The following is a 14,257-nucleotide window of genomic DNA, read 5'->3' on the forward strand; positions in this document are numbered from 1 at the left end:
CCTAAACCCTAAACCCTAAACCCTAAACCCTAAACCCTAAACCCTAAACCCTAAACCCTAAACCCTAAACCCTAAACCCTAAACCCTAAACCCTAAACCCTAAACCCTAAACCCTAAACCCTAAACCCTAAACCCTAAACCCTAAACCCTAAACCCTAAACCCTAAACCCTAAACCCTAAACCCTAAACCCTAAACCCTAAACCCTAAACCCTAAACCCTAAACCCTAAACCCTAAACCCTAAACCCTAAACCCTAAACCCTAAACCCTAAACCCTAAACCCCTAAACCCTAACCCCTAAACCCTAAACCCTTAACCCTGGGCCAAACCCTAAACCCTAAACCCTAAACCCTAAACCCCTGGCCCTAAACCCTAAACCCTAACCCCTCAATCCTAAACCCTGAACCCTAAACCCTACACCCTAAACCCTAATTCACAGTCCCATGCAGGAGGCCATGTTATGGGTTGCCAGAGGTGGCTCACAATTTATGGAGGTGGGTGTGAATTTAAATAAGGTTTGCAGTGGCTTGCAAGGCACATGGGGTTGCCTTGGAGGTGTGCAGGGGATCCAAGACCCTTGGCATGGCTGGGAGGACTCGTATGGGGCCCATACATGATCCTGCATGGGTGCCAAGTGATGCGGCACCCTGTGCAGGTGTGCAGCATGGTGTATACATATGCCAGGTGCATGGCTGCATCCTGTGCCCACTTGGAGCATGTGTTGTGCTTGTGCAGTGGGTCCAAGGGTCCTCAAATCTCACAAAGGGGTCTCATACATCCCAAACACCAAGTGTGAGCCGGGGCAGTGGTCATCTGCAGCCCAAGGCCAAGTCTTGCCAAGTGTTGCCAAGTGTTGCCAAGTTACATGCCAACATGGGAAAGTAGGTCTTGAGCATAAGTGCCATTGGATGAAATCCCCTTGAAGCCATGCATTCACCCCTTGAAAAGGGCCATATATGAAACTTAGCCAAGGGGGTATGCCACCCTACAGCATGCAAGGCTTCACATGGCAGGCAAAGCAAGATACTGAACCCCTGTCTCCCTAAATAAAATAAATAAAAAAAAAAAAAAACGGCCGCCTCTGATGCGCTCGCACCGGTACCTCTCTCTTCCACATTTCGTCTCCTGTTCTGCTTCATTGTCTCTGGTGCTTCCCAAGCGTGGTCCACCATGTGCATGCACCCCGGCTCCCTGTGACAGCAGTGTTGTCAGCTTGGTCTCATTTCTGATGCGTGCCTTTCGCAGGGGCCGTCCACCCCTCCCAAGAAGCGCGTGTTGCGGGCCGCTCGCGGCTCCCCCGCCGCTTCCGAAGCTGCGGCTCCGACCAAGCGCGCGCGCAAGCCCACCGGTGCGCGGCGCAAGCCGGTACCGCCAAGGCGCTCGAATCTGTGCGCATGCACTCGGCTAAGTGACGCCGAGAGCACCCCAGCGCTTAGGCAATGTACCGCGTCAAGAATCTTCTCAATGCACGCGTCTACATCGGCGTCACGCAGGACTTTCCGGCCGCGGCCAGGGCCGCTGCGCACCTGCGCCCCTCTTCCTGCCGCCCGCGCATGCGCGTTGATCTTCTGCGGTATGGCCGTGATGCCTTCCAGTGCCCTGTCTTGGATGTGGTCACCCCCCCTGCTCAGGCACATGTTTTGGAGAAGAGTTACATCACCCTGCAATCAGGGGTCATGGGTTACAACACCGTGATGGAAGGTGCCCCGGGGCACAGCCGCCGTGTTTGGGCTATTATCAGAGCTTCCAATCGTGCTGCATGATGCTCTGTGTTGTTGTTGGAATATCATGCGTTTCATGTCAGCCTTGTAGTGTTGTCAACTTGCACTTCTGCCACTAATGAACCTTCCACTACTTGCAACGTTGTCAAGATTAAGAATTCTGCAGTCTTTTTGACTTCATTCCACGCCATGCCATGCCTTGTATGATACCAAGCCTGTGGTTTGCTGAGTGACACTATGCTCATATGCTCCGGATCCGCAACATTCTGATGCACGCATGTCAATCAAGCGGCACCCGTGTAATCATCTTATATCTAAAATCTTGAATGCCTACTTCCATGCATCATGCACAGCCAACACTGCTGTCAGTCAATGCCCCACGTGCGGACCACACTAGTTCACAGCTTCGGGCAACTTCATTAGGGAAGCTGCCGGCGGGGCCACGTGAGGTGCAGGGCAGCTTCCGGACCCCACGCAATCGATGGTCAACGAGAACCTTCCATAATTTGTGTCGTAATTAGATATTACAAAGCCAAAGTGCTCCCTCGACCCTCTAGTCGCGATATTTATCGCTCTGAAGACTTTGCGACAGCACAGGGCTGCATACAGAGCATTGACAGGAGACCCGGCTGGCATCCGAAAGCGTCATGGGAGCGGGAACAACTCCGATCATACCAGACCTTCAGGGCAAACGTGTACTTATCACTGGTGAGTTAGGTTCCTTCAATATATCTGGTTCACTCGATAAAAGATTGATGAACCTTGTGAAGTACCCTGATCTCCTGATGTCAACATGATCTGCTGATCGCTTTTGCTTGCGCCAACAACTGCAGCAATGAAGGGGTCATTGCTAATTGAAGGGGTACTCAAGTCGGTTTTTTGTGGCTCAGTACTTCGTCTTTGCACATTTTGAGCATCCCTCGAAAGCACAACTTCTGATTCTGAGAGGCACCTCGTTTGCATTTGGGTGCCACCAGATTCTCAAGAATTTGATTTATGCACGATGCAGGTGGATCTGCGGGCATTGGCAAAGCGGCTGCTCATCAGTTTGACGCCAATGGATGCCATGTCGCGGTGCTTGGGAGGAGGCTGGAGCGCTTGGATGCAGTGGTGAGACAACCATGTTACTTATGCTCCGGCGTTGCAAGCAACACGACTGCACTTGTCACAAATGCATTCGCAACTCTGATGTACAGGTAGAAACTCTCAAACAGACTCACATATCTTTTGTGCTTCACAGTCAAAGCAGCTGAAGCATGGAGTCTCGATTGTGGCAGACCTGACAAAGGAGGATGACATGAAACGCGCTGTCAAGGAGGCCATTGAGAAGCTGGGGGGCCTGGACATTCTGGTCAACAGGTGGGTGCCAGGATGCAGGCCAACCACCAAAGTGAATTTAGCACTTTATCATCAAGCATCTTTTGCTGTCCTGAAAAACCCTCATGGAACTTGCTTGTTCTGTGGCATTGGGGCCGTGTGATGATTGGCTCACTCCTGCCTGGTGCAGTGGCGGAGTCACCACAGAAGAAATGAACGGCAACGATGAGGCTGCCTACATAGCTGCCTTCAAGCTGCACGTGACAGGTACTTTCATTTATGTGCACCAGAACATGTGGGCGTGTTGCAAATTTGGACTGCACCCCTGTCTCAGATAGCTGTTGTGAGGAGGCTGCAGAAGTGCCTAAAGATAGACTTTGCGAGCCTTTGTGTGAATGGCTGCATGAGCTGATGGGGCACTCTTGCACTGCAGGGAACCTGACACTCATCAGGGCAGCGGAGGAGGAACTGATCAAGAACAAGGTATATTGCTTTCATCTATATGCGCAATTTTTGCAAATTGTTGCTGATCGTCTACGGGAGTGCTCTTCAGCTGCTCTCTGAGGGGGAAAAAAGAAAAACAAGTGATGACCCCTCATTTTGTTTCCTCAGTATGTGTGTTTCTGCTTGTGCAGGGCGCCATTGTGAACATATCCTCAGTTGCAGCGATATTCCCCGCAGCAACATTTGCTCCATATGGCGTGGCCAAGGCAGCACAGGACAAACTGACACAGGACCTGGCCTTTGAGTTTGCTCCCAAAGGGGTGCGCGTGAACTCCATCCTCCCAGGTGCGGAACCCCACCTGTTCACTGCACACAAACTGCACCCAGTCACTGGCAGTGTGATTGTTATCACAAGAGATGGTGATAATATGGTAGTATAATCTGCATCCCTTACTTTGAGTGTCACTGCCATTTGATCAAATTGTGCCTTGGCCTGCCTGCCCGTTTCTGTCAGCGCGTCGCCCACAGCAGTGGGGCTGCATGAATAGCTTCCATACATTTGCAACCCTGGTGATAGCGTGTTATAGAAGGAATGCATGCCTGATGCAATTGCTGTGCTGACATGCAGCTGCGATCAACACAGAGGCATTTGATAACATGGCTGAGAAGCAAGGAGTCCCCAAAGAGGAGATCATAGCAAAGCTTGCACCACACCATGCGCAGAATCGCGTGGCTGAGCCGGAAGAGGTCGCGGCCCCCATCGTGTTTCTGGCATCCAACGCAGCTTCTTTCATCACCGGGGTCAACCTGCGGGTCGACGGAGGCGCTACCTTAGGGTGAGACCCTGTCCACTTGCCTAATGAGTCAAGGATCTGAGAAGTGGATATTTCCTTCTTTTGCTCTTGTACAAGACATGTCTTTGCCTGGATGTACTGTGTTTCCCTTGGCAGCCTGCACGATTATGGATAGCTGCAAGCCCACGCTGCCCACTGCCATTCGAGCCATTTAGTAAGCCAATGATGTCTGCGCAGGTACTGGTTCAACAGGGCGAGTATGTTTGAGTGAGCATGCTGGAGTGCATGTTTGCAGTCAATGTTTCCAGGAGTTACACTATACTACAATGAATGACTGCTCGATGATGCCACCTGATCAATCGTTGATTTCTGCATATGGCGTTCCTGCAATCCACTTAGGTCAAAATGGCAAATACTAGCAGGTAACTGCTGAGGACAGCTATGATGGCACATGCTATGAAGGACTACCTTGAAGATATGGTGGAAACCCAGAGAACTTGCAAGAACAGATGTTGTACATACAGCCGCTGAGCACCACACAGGCGTTTCATTCCAAATGGGCAAAGACATTTGCTGTCTCACAAGTAAGAGACTCCGAGGATTTGCCGCGAGGCCTCACCCTTCTCTATTTTCCACTGTCGCTAAAGAAGGTGCTCTTAATTTCTTGATCAGTAAAAGACACTTCACACTCCCTTTACTTATGACAAAGCGGCCATGAAATGTGTATTTATTGACCATTTCAATGACTGTTTGACAGCAGTGAGCAAAATGTGTCTCAATTACCACAAGACTGCGCGCGCCTCATGCTCAGGCTTATGCATAGGCCTCCTGCCAATTACTTCTGTATCAAAAGATTTGTCACATATGTCCACGTTGCATTGCTTAGCTAATAGCCCCTGAAGGGTTTAGGGTTGCACCTCGCGCTTGTTCTTGTCAGAGACCTTGACTCTACAGTTGGCCGCACGACTGTGTGTCAGCAACCCTGACATCGCTACACATGTTGACTGGACTGAGACAGCGCTCTACTCATGACCATTGTTCTCATACTAGTACAGACAATCCTGGTGTGTGAAATATACAAATCCCACAGAAGCAACTGGTGTGCGGACAGACTCTGGCCAAGTCAGGGATTGGGGTTCAGCGCCAGCGCAGGAGCATCTTGATGGCCACCCAGTACTTGGGCGGGTCCCAGTAGAAGGCAAAGCCGATGTCCGTCAGCTGCACAATGCGTCGGAAGACCGTGAGCACGTTCTGGGCCTCGGCCACACTGTCCAGCCAGCCGCCCCGCTGCCAGACCAGCCACAGCATCAGCAGCGTGAAGTATAGCAGCGGCATCAGCACATCCACTGTGCGCCGACCTGCAGACAAAAGCAGAGCATTTCATCTGACTGTCTCACATGTTGGCTGCAATGCCGAAGACCTGCAGCAAGTCAGGCAGCCATGGCATGCATGAGCAAAAGTTTCCCCCTATTCAGTGCAAATGGATGCTGTCGTGTCAAATTACATTGCTGTGCACACTGTCTTGAGAGGCATCCTGCATACCTTCTTTCTGGTGCACAATCTCTGCTTCCACCGCTGCAGTCGCAAATACCTTGGCCAGCTCATCTGCAAGCATGCAGGAGTTTTCAGAGGCTGCTTGAGCAGCTGCACATGCGAGGCATAACATGGAGCACAATCCTGATTCTTAGGTGTCATGCATGCAGCAAAAATGTGAAATGTAGCCATGATCAAATGGCAATCAAAGCATGGGCGCATCAGGTATGCAATTCACCTCCATGAGACACAATGGCACTCGAGAGTCCCGCATTCACAGCCGAGGCAAGGTCGACGATGGTGTGCGAGTCCACTGACGAGTCTGCCAGGCATAAAATAGTATTTGTCAGTGCTGCAATTTGCTGTTTTGTACATAAAGAATACTCTACCACCGCTTGCATCATCTTCTGGGCATTAGGCATCACTTGTGTCACTGTCACCCGGTCGCATGAGTTATGTCTGCAGCTTGAGAGGCATGAACACTTCACTCCGTATGGGTCAATTGCAGCGCACCTGGAATGTAGAAGTATGTGCCTGGCTCCAGGCGCTTTGTGGCCTCAGTGATGATGACACCGTGCTTGTCCTCTAGCACTCCCCGTGTGAAGCAGCAGTGTTTGCTGAGTGCCTTGAGGATGGCTGCAGCACCATCCTCACTGTGGAACCTGGCCTCTGGGCCAAAGCCTGGCCCAGTGCCCTTAAGACGGACGGTGATCAAGCTCTCTGCCTTGTGATATGCACGCCCATTTGCATACACCATCATCTCCCCTCTGTCCATGGCCATTCCTGCACTGCCCTAGACCAGCCCACGAAAGTCAACGCTTTGCTGTGATCATGAGCTGGATACAAGGACGATTCCAATGATCGCAAGCTATCATGCACGGTAAGGCAATGGCTGGATCGATTGCGCTGGCACGGCCCCATCACGGCGCCATCTGCCCGACACCTCGCATCCGTGCAGGAACAGCCGGAGCGCGTGATCAATCCTGTCTGATTGTCGAGTTCTATTCTATGGATGATGTGTAGATATTCTTTGAGCATTTTATATACATAATCTGGCTGTTCTTGGCAAGACTGCGTCGGGATCGCTGACAATGCTGTTCTGATTGGCACGAGCCACCTGGGGCGTACCTCAACAAGACTAAATACTCGTGCTCGGCAGGAGTTGCATTCCACCTTTGGCACACGAGGTTGCCTGCGCCTTTCAGATGACGACTGGAACGGAACAAAGATGATCTAGTGGGCTCCGTTACAACGCCAGTCGCGCAGGTCCCAAAGGATTCGTCTACTGGCACGACAGATGGGTCAGTGTGATGCAGCGAGAAGTACTTTGAAATCTTTGTATGGGCCGAACGTGCTCGCGGCGTCCCAGCGAGCGTGCGCATCAGCTGTCGACTGATAAGAATGTGGAATCTTTTGGCTGCAAGAAAGGAATCTTCACCCTGCGATTATAGGACGCAACCTACCCAATAGGTTTCCCATGGGGGAGCTGGTGCAGAAAATAGTGCAGGCGTCAAGTGGGAAGAATTGGCATGTTTGGAAAGATATGCTGCCTTCTTGGTCACATCAGCAATTTCATTTTTGAACTTCAAAGCTGCTCATCTGGATTGTTCGAGTGCCGATATCCAGTGTGCTTACAAATTGTTCCTAGAACTTACATTAGTACAACCATTCATTGTAAAAGGACTTCCACAATTTTCCTGCATTTCAGGATGGATGTCTAGAGCCACAGTACACAGCACGTGCTTGCGCCACTGCAGCTGCTCTGTTACGAGCACAACAAAGGCGCTTTTCAACTTACTAGCAGGACAGCAGTCAAGTGATGTTCTGCCAAATCATTATCAACACAGGCTTTTCCTGCCAAAAGGCAAGGTACGTCCTGCAGACACTCTGCAGCTTGGGCTGCCATAATGTTGATGGACTCGCCAGATCCAAGCAAGACCCAATCAATTGTGGGCACGGTGCACAGTATTTATACCGCCGCCCCGCCAGCCGGGGCCCGGGATTCTGCCAAATATGACAATTAAAGTGAGCAATTTCGAAGAATCACACAAGAATTTGCAGCATTGTTGGCCAAGTTGCGGACTAGGCATATCACTCCATAGAACTCCGGCGAGGGTGACTGTTACGCCAGCTGGCGTCATTATTCATCCAGTCCATCAATTATGGCAGCTTCAGGCGGTCTTGGAATCGGTCAAGGTTGCTCTTGGTCAGCACGGTGATCTGCAGCATTCACAGGCTGCATCAGCACAGGCACACATCTTGGAAAGACCAGCCAGACAGTTGAGCACTCAGCAAGCAATAAGCATCACAACATGGGCTCAAAGCAACAGTGATATGAGGCCCTCTTCCCACTGAAGCCCCACCTGGTCCCTGCGCAGCGGCTGCTGTGTGAAGGGGCACTTGCCCTGCTCCGCCAGCACAGCAATCCAGGTGGCCAGGCCCATCACATGGCCGGCCGGTGACATGGCAGGCGTCACCACAGGCTCCAGCGTGATGGGGTCGATCACATGGGGCAGCGGATTGTCTGCATCAGCCACGGCCGTGCTGCCGCCATCGCCCGCACGCCTCCTGGCACGCTCGGCCCGGTCCAGACCCGACCACCTGATCCACAGACAGGAGCGCACATAATTCCACGGAGATAGAACGGAAACATGCATGCATGCACAGCTGGATCCAGAGTGCATGTCATGTCAGGCTGTGCTATAGATGCGTTGAAAAGAAGTCAAAAAACATTCAAAATCTCAGAAGAGTGTACATCTTTACCCTTTGAATACTGAACAAGGAGCCTGGGAGACGCTCAAGCATAGACATATTGAGAGAGCAGGTGTTTCAAACGCTGCCGCTGACAGGGTTCCCAATGGTCTTGGTCTCACTCACACAATGAAATGCAAATCCATTTTGCGACCTACAAGTGAGGGAATGCAGCTCAAAAGGTGAGCGCACCTGTTGCCCGCATACACCTCCTCATTGTCCCGCGCCTCGTCCGCATCATCTCTATCGGCATCTGTCCCCCGGCCGCCCCGTCTGCGGCGGCGTGCGGCGCCTCCTGACGGGGCAGGGAACAATCTCGGCAGCGCTGCAGCCGAACTCCCCTGTGTGCCCTTCCTGTCCGGGGCTATGCCGTGGACTTGCCCGTACGCCAGCCGGTCCTGAAGCCACACACAGTTATAGCACCCTTCAATATCTTCCTGCCCAATGATTGCTGGCAGTACAACATCCTCAGCTGCTTGGTGGACCGGAATAAAGCTGTACAGGAGGGATTCTTCCGCGTGGCTGCGTATTAGCTTCTGTGGATACAGGGTCTTGCAATCTAAACAGTGTCCAAGCAAAGCGGCATGCTTATCCCCACTCACAGGCGCGCAGTACACCATTTGCGGTGTGAGGAAAGGGGCAGAAAATGCACCTCCTTCCCGGCCCAATAGCCGGTGCAAAGACCTTCAGGGTCAAGCGCCTCAATCTGCTCCAGCAGCTCTGGGTGTGTCAGCCCAAAGTACTCCGGCCCTGCAATTGCTGTCTTGGGCGGCGGCGGCAAATCCGCTCCTGCGCTCCGCCTGGAACGAATACCACAGCAGGGCGTCAGGCAGATATCGCACTCCTCTTTTTGGGGTATCATTCATTGCTACTGTCTATGAGGCTGGTGGTGGCTGCATACTACACCCTGGATCGGAACTGGGACTTGGAGGCGCATGTAGTTTTACAGACAGTGTATTGTGCAGGCTCACCCCCGAAATCACAATAGGAGGGCAGAAATGTTGTGATGCTCTTGGCAAAGAGCAGGAAATTGAGGCAGCAGGCGCACCTGGCCTCGATTTCGCTGTTGATACGTGAGAGCACGGCGTTCCAGGCACCCGTGGGAGATTTGGCGTCCAGCACCTCGTCTGGGCGGTCGGCTGCCACGATGCGGAAGGTGGGCGCCGGCCAGTTGGGGCCCTCGCGGCCCAGGATGCTGCAGGTGTGCATGCACAGCTGGTCCAGCTCCACCTGCATTGGTAAGTATCCTGGCTCACAAGACGATCACAATAATGCCCACAGGGACACTAAATTAATCGGTATGTTGTTGATTTAGAGTCCCCTGCATGCCCATATCAAGCCGGGACTGTCCTCAAGCATCCCTGCTTTCACGTCTTGCACTAGATTGCCCCACTAGATTCCGGGTCCCAGAAAATAACAATATTGATAATGGTCAGGGTCAAGCACAGGGAAAATCAAATCATATTATGGTGAGGGCACATCCCAGAATATATAAAGGCATTGAAAGGCGAGGGGACTGAGGTGCCAGGTGGAGGCACGTGCGCACCGAGGAGCGGAAGACGGTGCGGGTGCAGAAGCCGTCGGGGAAGATGTAGCCGTTGTTGTGCCAGCCGTGCTCCAGGCGCAGCTCGCCGATGCACTGCAGCTCCACCTGCTTGCTGCTGCACCGCTTCACCCGCCCTGCAAAGCATGTAGTAAGTTCTCAAAGCACTTTTTACCATATAAATCCATATTATCTTAGTATCACACACCTTTTCTGCCAATATGCAAGGTGCGTCCTGCAGACCAGTATCCCACCAAACAATTCATATTAAGGACAAGTTATGACAGGGTGACAGCCCACACGCTGTGAAGTGCTCCCAAGCCAGCACACCTAGCCGAGGCTTGTTGACCAGCGGTGCCGGTGCGGCGGCTGCCGCAGCAACGCCGGGGGAGCGTATGGCAGCGTGCGCACGAGGAGACCTCCTGGGAGAGTGCGGCTGGCTTCCCAGGGCTGCGCTCGTCCTCTTCTGTCCCTGCATTAACCATCCTGCATCCTCAGTGTTGCTAATCATGGCTATAGTGGATCCAGTGCGCAAAACGAGCGGTATGAGGCCGGATATTGCTGGTGTGGGACTAGCTGACCTGGGCAGGTTTGGAGGAGGCTGCCCGCGGGTCACCATATCCCCACTCTTGCATGTCTGCCGCCAACGTGATGTTCAGCAGCGCCTCCGTTGCCTTGGCTGATGCGCGCCGCTGGCGCTTCGGCCGCGCGTCTTCGGCTGCAGCACACAGATGACCAGTCAACGCCATAGGAAGAATTTCTCCAGCACAGCAGCCTTGCGTACTGTACAGCAATGCCAATATATTGCACAACACACTCTAAAGGCTTGAACTTCCAGACACAAAGCTGCGACGCGCGGTATCTGTACGACAGTGCTTACCTTCCTGCTTCTCGGTGTCGTCGCAATTCTTGCCTGCGCTGGCGCGCTCGCGCGTGCTGCGCTTGGCCTTGAACGTATCTTCTGAGGACACGTCCACGACTTGATGGTCCTGCAGAGCCGGGTGCTCATCACCGTCTGCCACTCCATCCGGCTCTAATCTTTCCTTTGCTGCTGGAGTCTGCTGTTCCAGGGCAGGTTCTTTGTCTGACAGGGCACCGCTGCTGACCGCTGCTGAGGCTTGGGCCACATCAGCCTGCTGGTCTGCCGTTGACTGGCGTGCATTGCTGGCACCAGCCTCAGCATGCACTGGCTCACCTGCTGCGCACACGCCAATGACTAAGACACCACATCCAGCTGCAAGTCGATCCAACAGCACTGCCACACCACCTATCCTCCTATGAGCACAAAAAGCTCTATGTCCAGGATCAGGGCAACGAGATCCTGAATTGGGATTGTCCATACAGTGGTGAAGGATGTGAGAGCACCTTCTGGGTCAGCAGAGGTGCTAAGATCCGTCCATGGGAGCGCAGGGGTGCCTTTCCTGAAGCGGCGGCTGTCACGCTGACGCCTTGGCACAGCTGCCACCTGTTGGGAAGCCGGTGCATCCCTAGGAGAAGCTGCCAGCGGGGCGCCTGGCTCCTCATCCTCTGCACCAGTGATATTAGCGCGCTCCTCCGCCTCGTGCACAATTTTGTGGTTTTCGTTCTGGTGAGAATCTGCAAGATCCTCGAGCACTCCTGCAGCAACACATGAAATGTATTTGTACCAAGGAAGAGGATGAATAATTTCTAACAGGCACTGCACTCAACAAAAATACCATGATTCTGAACTAGGGGTGTCACAAAGTCTGCTCAGTCGGCGGAAATGCATCCAGTCAGATATGGAAATGCACCTGCAGATGCCCTGTCCGGCAGCGGTTGCACATCTCCTTCTCCTCCAGGTCGATGTTCATCGGCGCTGTCCTTGGCTTCAGGACCCAGATCACCCGATGGTTGCCCTTCCCCGTCCGAGATTACAGGCGCCTCGCTGCCTGGCTCTGAGCTGCCTTTCTGAGCCGCCCATTGCATTTCATCCCCTGCACAATGTGAGAGCAAGCGGCCTCAGCAAGACAGTCTCCACAGAGCAGCTCCATCCATGCAAATGCAAACCCAAACCATATACTCGATGGCGTACTATTTGCAGTGCTGGAGTACCAACTCTGATGGATTCATAGCATTAAAGACAGATAGGTGACTATTGGCGGACCGACCTGAGACAGGGACATCCACGCCAGGCAGAGTGTCGGGGGACCTTAGGCGGCCACTTCTGCGGCGCCGCGCGGCTTTTGGCGGAGACAGCGGCGGCTCGGTGTTGGCAGCGCCCAGGGCACGCCGCTTTGGCAACCTGCACATGCACAATAGCTGCTTGATGGAGTCTATTGACTGACGGCACAAATGTTTCAAAGGAGCGAGGTATTGCAATGATGCACAGGACGCGACACTTTTCTTTCACAGTGGCATGTGGTGCCCTGCAGCCACTTGGTCGCATGACATTAAGAAGCCACACTGCAGATTGCAGAGGACAGATTCATCAACATAGTCTCCTGCCTACCTGGGACGTGGCGGACTGGGCTCTCGAGCTTTCGGTGGCCGGCCTCTCTTCTTGTGCTGAGCTTGGAGCAATGCAGCGCTGGGTGGCGCGGGAGGTGGGCTCTTTGGCCGAGGCAGCGGGCGCGTCTTGTACAGCTCCCAGCCTTTCCCTGCACGCATTGCAGCAGCCTGTAAGCCATCCACTGCCGTGATTTTCCCAGGGATACTGCTGCTGCAGCCCCAATCGCTGTCGTGCACTTTGCATGCAGCTGTTCTGTGGACATTGTTGAGAGACTCGCAGTCACATGTACAGTAGCATTCTGACGGGAAGCGCCATCATGAGCGCCCTGGCGCACCTCTGAAGGTGCCCACAAACACACCATCTCCGATGTGCTTCAGGAAGTCGCCAGCAGGGCGTGCACCCACAGGTCCTACTGTGAAGGTGCCCCTGCTCTGGCACTGTGGCGCCGGCAGCCTGCACATGAATCCACACTGTCATGTTTGACATGTTTGTGACAAATGTTATACTGTTGCTAAGACCCTTCACACCTCGGTGCTCCCATAATCACAAAGGAGTAACCTTTCCTAACCATAAACTCAACATCAGTTGAGGGGTTTGCTTCGCTCTTGTGTACACAATCAGAAAAGCTGCACAGGTACAGGGGTTTGCCCGCACCTATTCGATGGCCCTGCTGTGCTAGGCAGTGGGCGGGTGCTGCCACACATTGCCTGCACCTTGCGCCTAAAGGCAATCCCTGATGTCAAGGCTGCAGCTGCGTCCTCCTCCCTGCACATAAGTGCACGTTCAGGTCTTCACCCAGGTCAGAACAAGAGGAACGGCAGCATGCACTGGCTATTACATTGTTGCAGAACGATCTCCCTGATGGCAATATAAGTCAGGGCTCGTGACACTCGTAGCTGAGGGATACAAGAGTCCGGGGAGACTTCTCACCTATAGTTGTGCAATTTCAGGGCACACTCGGCTTCCTCATCTGTCAGGTCTGGGCAGATACTCAAGATCTCCCGAACCTGCGTGTGACAGACAAGAACTCCAGCCAAGTAATCCCTATATGATGCACGCCTACTAAAGGAAGCCTGTGGTCTGTAGGACTGCACAGTTTATCATGCCAGGTCATTGAAACATAGCGCCTGCCTGTCTAGCTTTGTCCCGCTTCTCATACTCCTCCAGCATCCGTTGTTGCAACGCAACTCGCTCCGCAATAATGCTCTCTTCAGCGTCAGTTAAATCGCGGCTGTCCAGGTCCTTGAAGAGGTTGTTACACCTGCCCCCACGAGCGTAAGAAGATATTCAAAATGTTTTTCGCCGCGATCGATTGCTTTTAAGCGAGGTCATTTCAGATTGAAGGCCACCAACTGCAAGGTACACCACAAGTTTAATACTGTTAAGCAAGACTGCCTCACATCGTCCAAAATGATGTTCTGGAAGACAGTGACCATTGAATGGAATTTTGTTTAAAAGATGCAGTCTTTGCAGTGTTGAAAGGTTCGAAAGAAAAGTTTATAACTCACTTCTTCGTCTGTATCTTCGACAAACCGTCTGAGAACAACTGAGCAAGGTTGGTCTCTGCCATGACGCTCCCACGTTGTTCTGACCACCCTGCAATCCAGCTCAAGCACACTATGATGCAATTGACGGCATTAGTATTCTGTGCAACTCGATGCAATTGAAAATGACTCGTTGTGAAG

General features: G+C 52.8%; 3 protein-coding genes across 3 annotated transcripts; 1 reads left to right on the forward strand and 2 right to left on the reverse strand.

Moving 5' to 3' along the window:
• Positions 1 to 2,239: 2,239 nt before the first annotated feature.
• COCSUDRAFT_33046 (NAD(P)-binding protein) lies at positions 2,240 to 5,037 on the forward strand. Its single transcript, XM_005647813.1, has 8 exons — positions 2,240 to 2,428; positions 2,730 to 2,830; positions 2,961 to 3,079; positions 3,228 to 3,304; positions 3,471 to 3,520; positions 3,673 to 3,826; positions 4,110 to 4,317; positions 4,513 to 5,037. The coding sequence occupies exons 1-8, from the start codon at positions 2,368 to 2,370 to the stop codon at positions 4,544 to 4,546; spliced, it is 804 nt and encodes a 267-aa protein (XP_005647870.1). The 5' UTR covers positions 2,240 to 2,367; the 3' UTR covers positions 4,547 to 5,037.
• A 375-nt stretch (positions 5,038 to 5,412) lies between these two features.
• On the reverse strand, positions 5,413 to 6,589 carry COCSUDRAFT_41598 (hypothetical protein; the record flags this gene model as incomplete). The annotated part of the gene is made up of 4 exons (XM_005647814.1): positions 5,413 to 5,633; positions 5,818 to 5,880; positions 6,047 to 6,130; positions 6,322 to 6,589. 4 exons carry the CDS (start codon positions 6,587 to 6,589, stop codon positions 5,413 to 5,415), a joined length of 636 nt encoding a protein of 211 aa, XP_005647871.1.
• A 1,379-nt stretch (positions 6,590 to 7,968) lies between these two features.
• Positions 7,969 to 14,008, reverse strand: COCSUDRAFT_41599 (hypothetical protein; the record flags this gene model as incomplete). The annotated part of the gene is made up of 17 exons (XM_005647815.1): positions 7,969 to 8,028; positions 8,172 to 8,409; positions 8,752 to 8,957; positions 9,212 to 9,359; positions 9,608 to 9,789; positions 10,106 to 10,239; positions 10,433 to 10,574; positions 10,684 to 10,820; positions 10,983 to 11,297; positions 11,468 to 11,719; positions 11,875 to 12,057; positions 12,232 to 12,365; positions 12,573 to 12,720; positions 12,907 to 13,025; positions 13,227 to 13,337; positions 13,503 to 13,579; positions 13,973 to 14,008. 17 exons carry the CDS (start codon positions 14,006 to 14,008, stop codon positions 7,969 to 7,971), a joined length of 2,622 nt encoding a protein of 873 aa, XP_005647872.1.
• Between the last annotated feature and the right edge of the window lie 249 nt (positions 14,009 to 14,257).

The sequence above is a fragment of the Coccomyxa subellipsoidea genome, assembly GCF_000258705.1.
Source record: "Coccomyxa subellipsoidea C-169, whole genome shotgun sequence".
NCBI classification, from domain to species: domain Eukaryota; kingdom Viridiplantae; phylum Chlorophyta; class Trebouxiophyceae; family Coccomyxaceae; genus Coccomyxa; species Coccomyxa subellipsoidea.

Coding starts and splice junctions, on each gene's coding strand:
- COCSUDRAFT_33046 (XM_005647813.1), top strand. CDS start 2,368: ATGGGAGCGGGAACAACTCCGATCATACCAGACCTTCAGGGCAAACGT. Junction 2,429..2,729: donor CAAACGTGTACTTATCACTG/GTGAGTTAGGTT, acceptor TGCACGATGCAG/GTGGATCTGCGGGCATTGGC. Junction 3,827..4,109: donor CGTGAACTCCATCCTCCCAG/GTGCGGAACCCC, acceptor GCTGACATGCAG/CTGCGATCAACACAGAGGCA.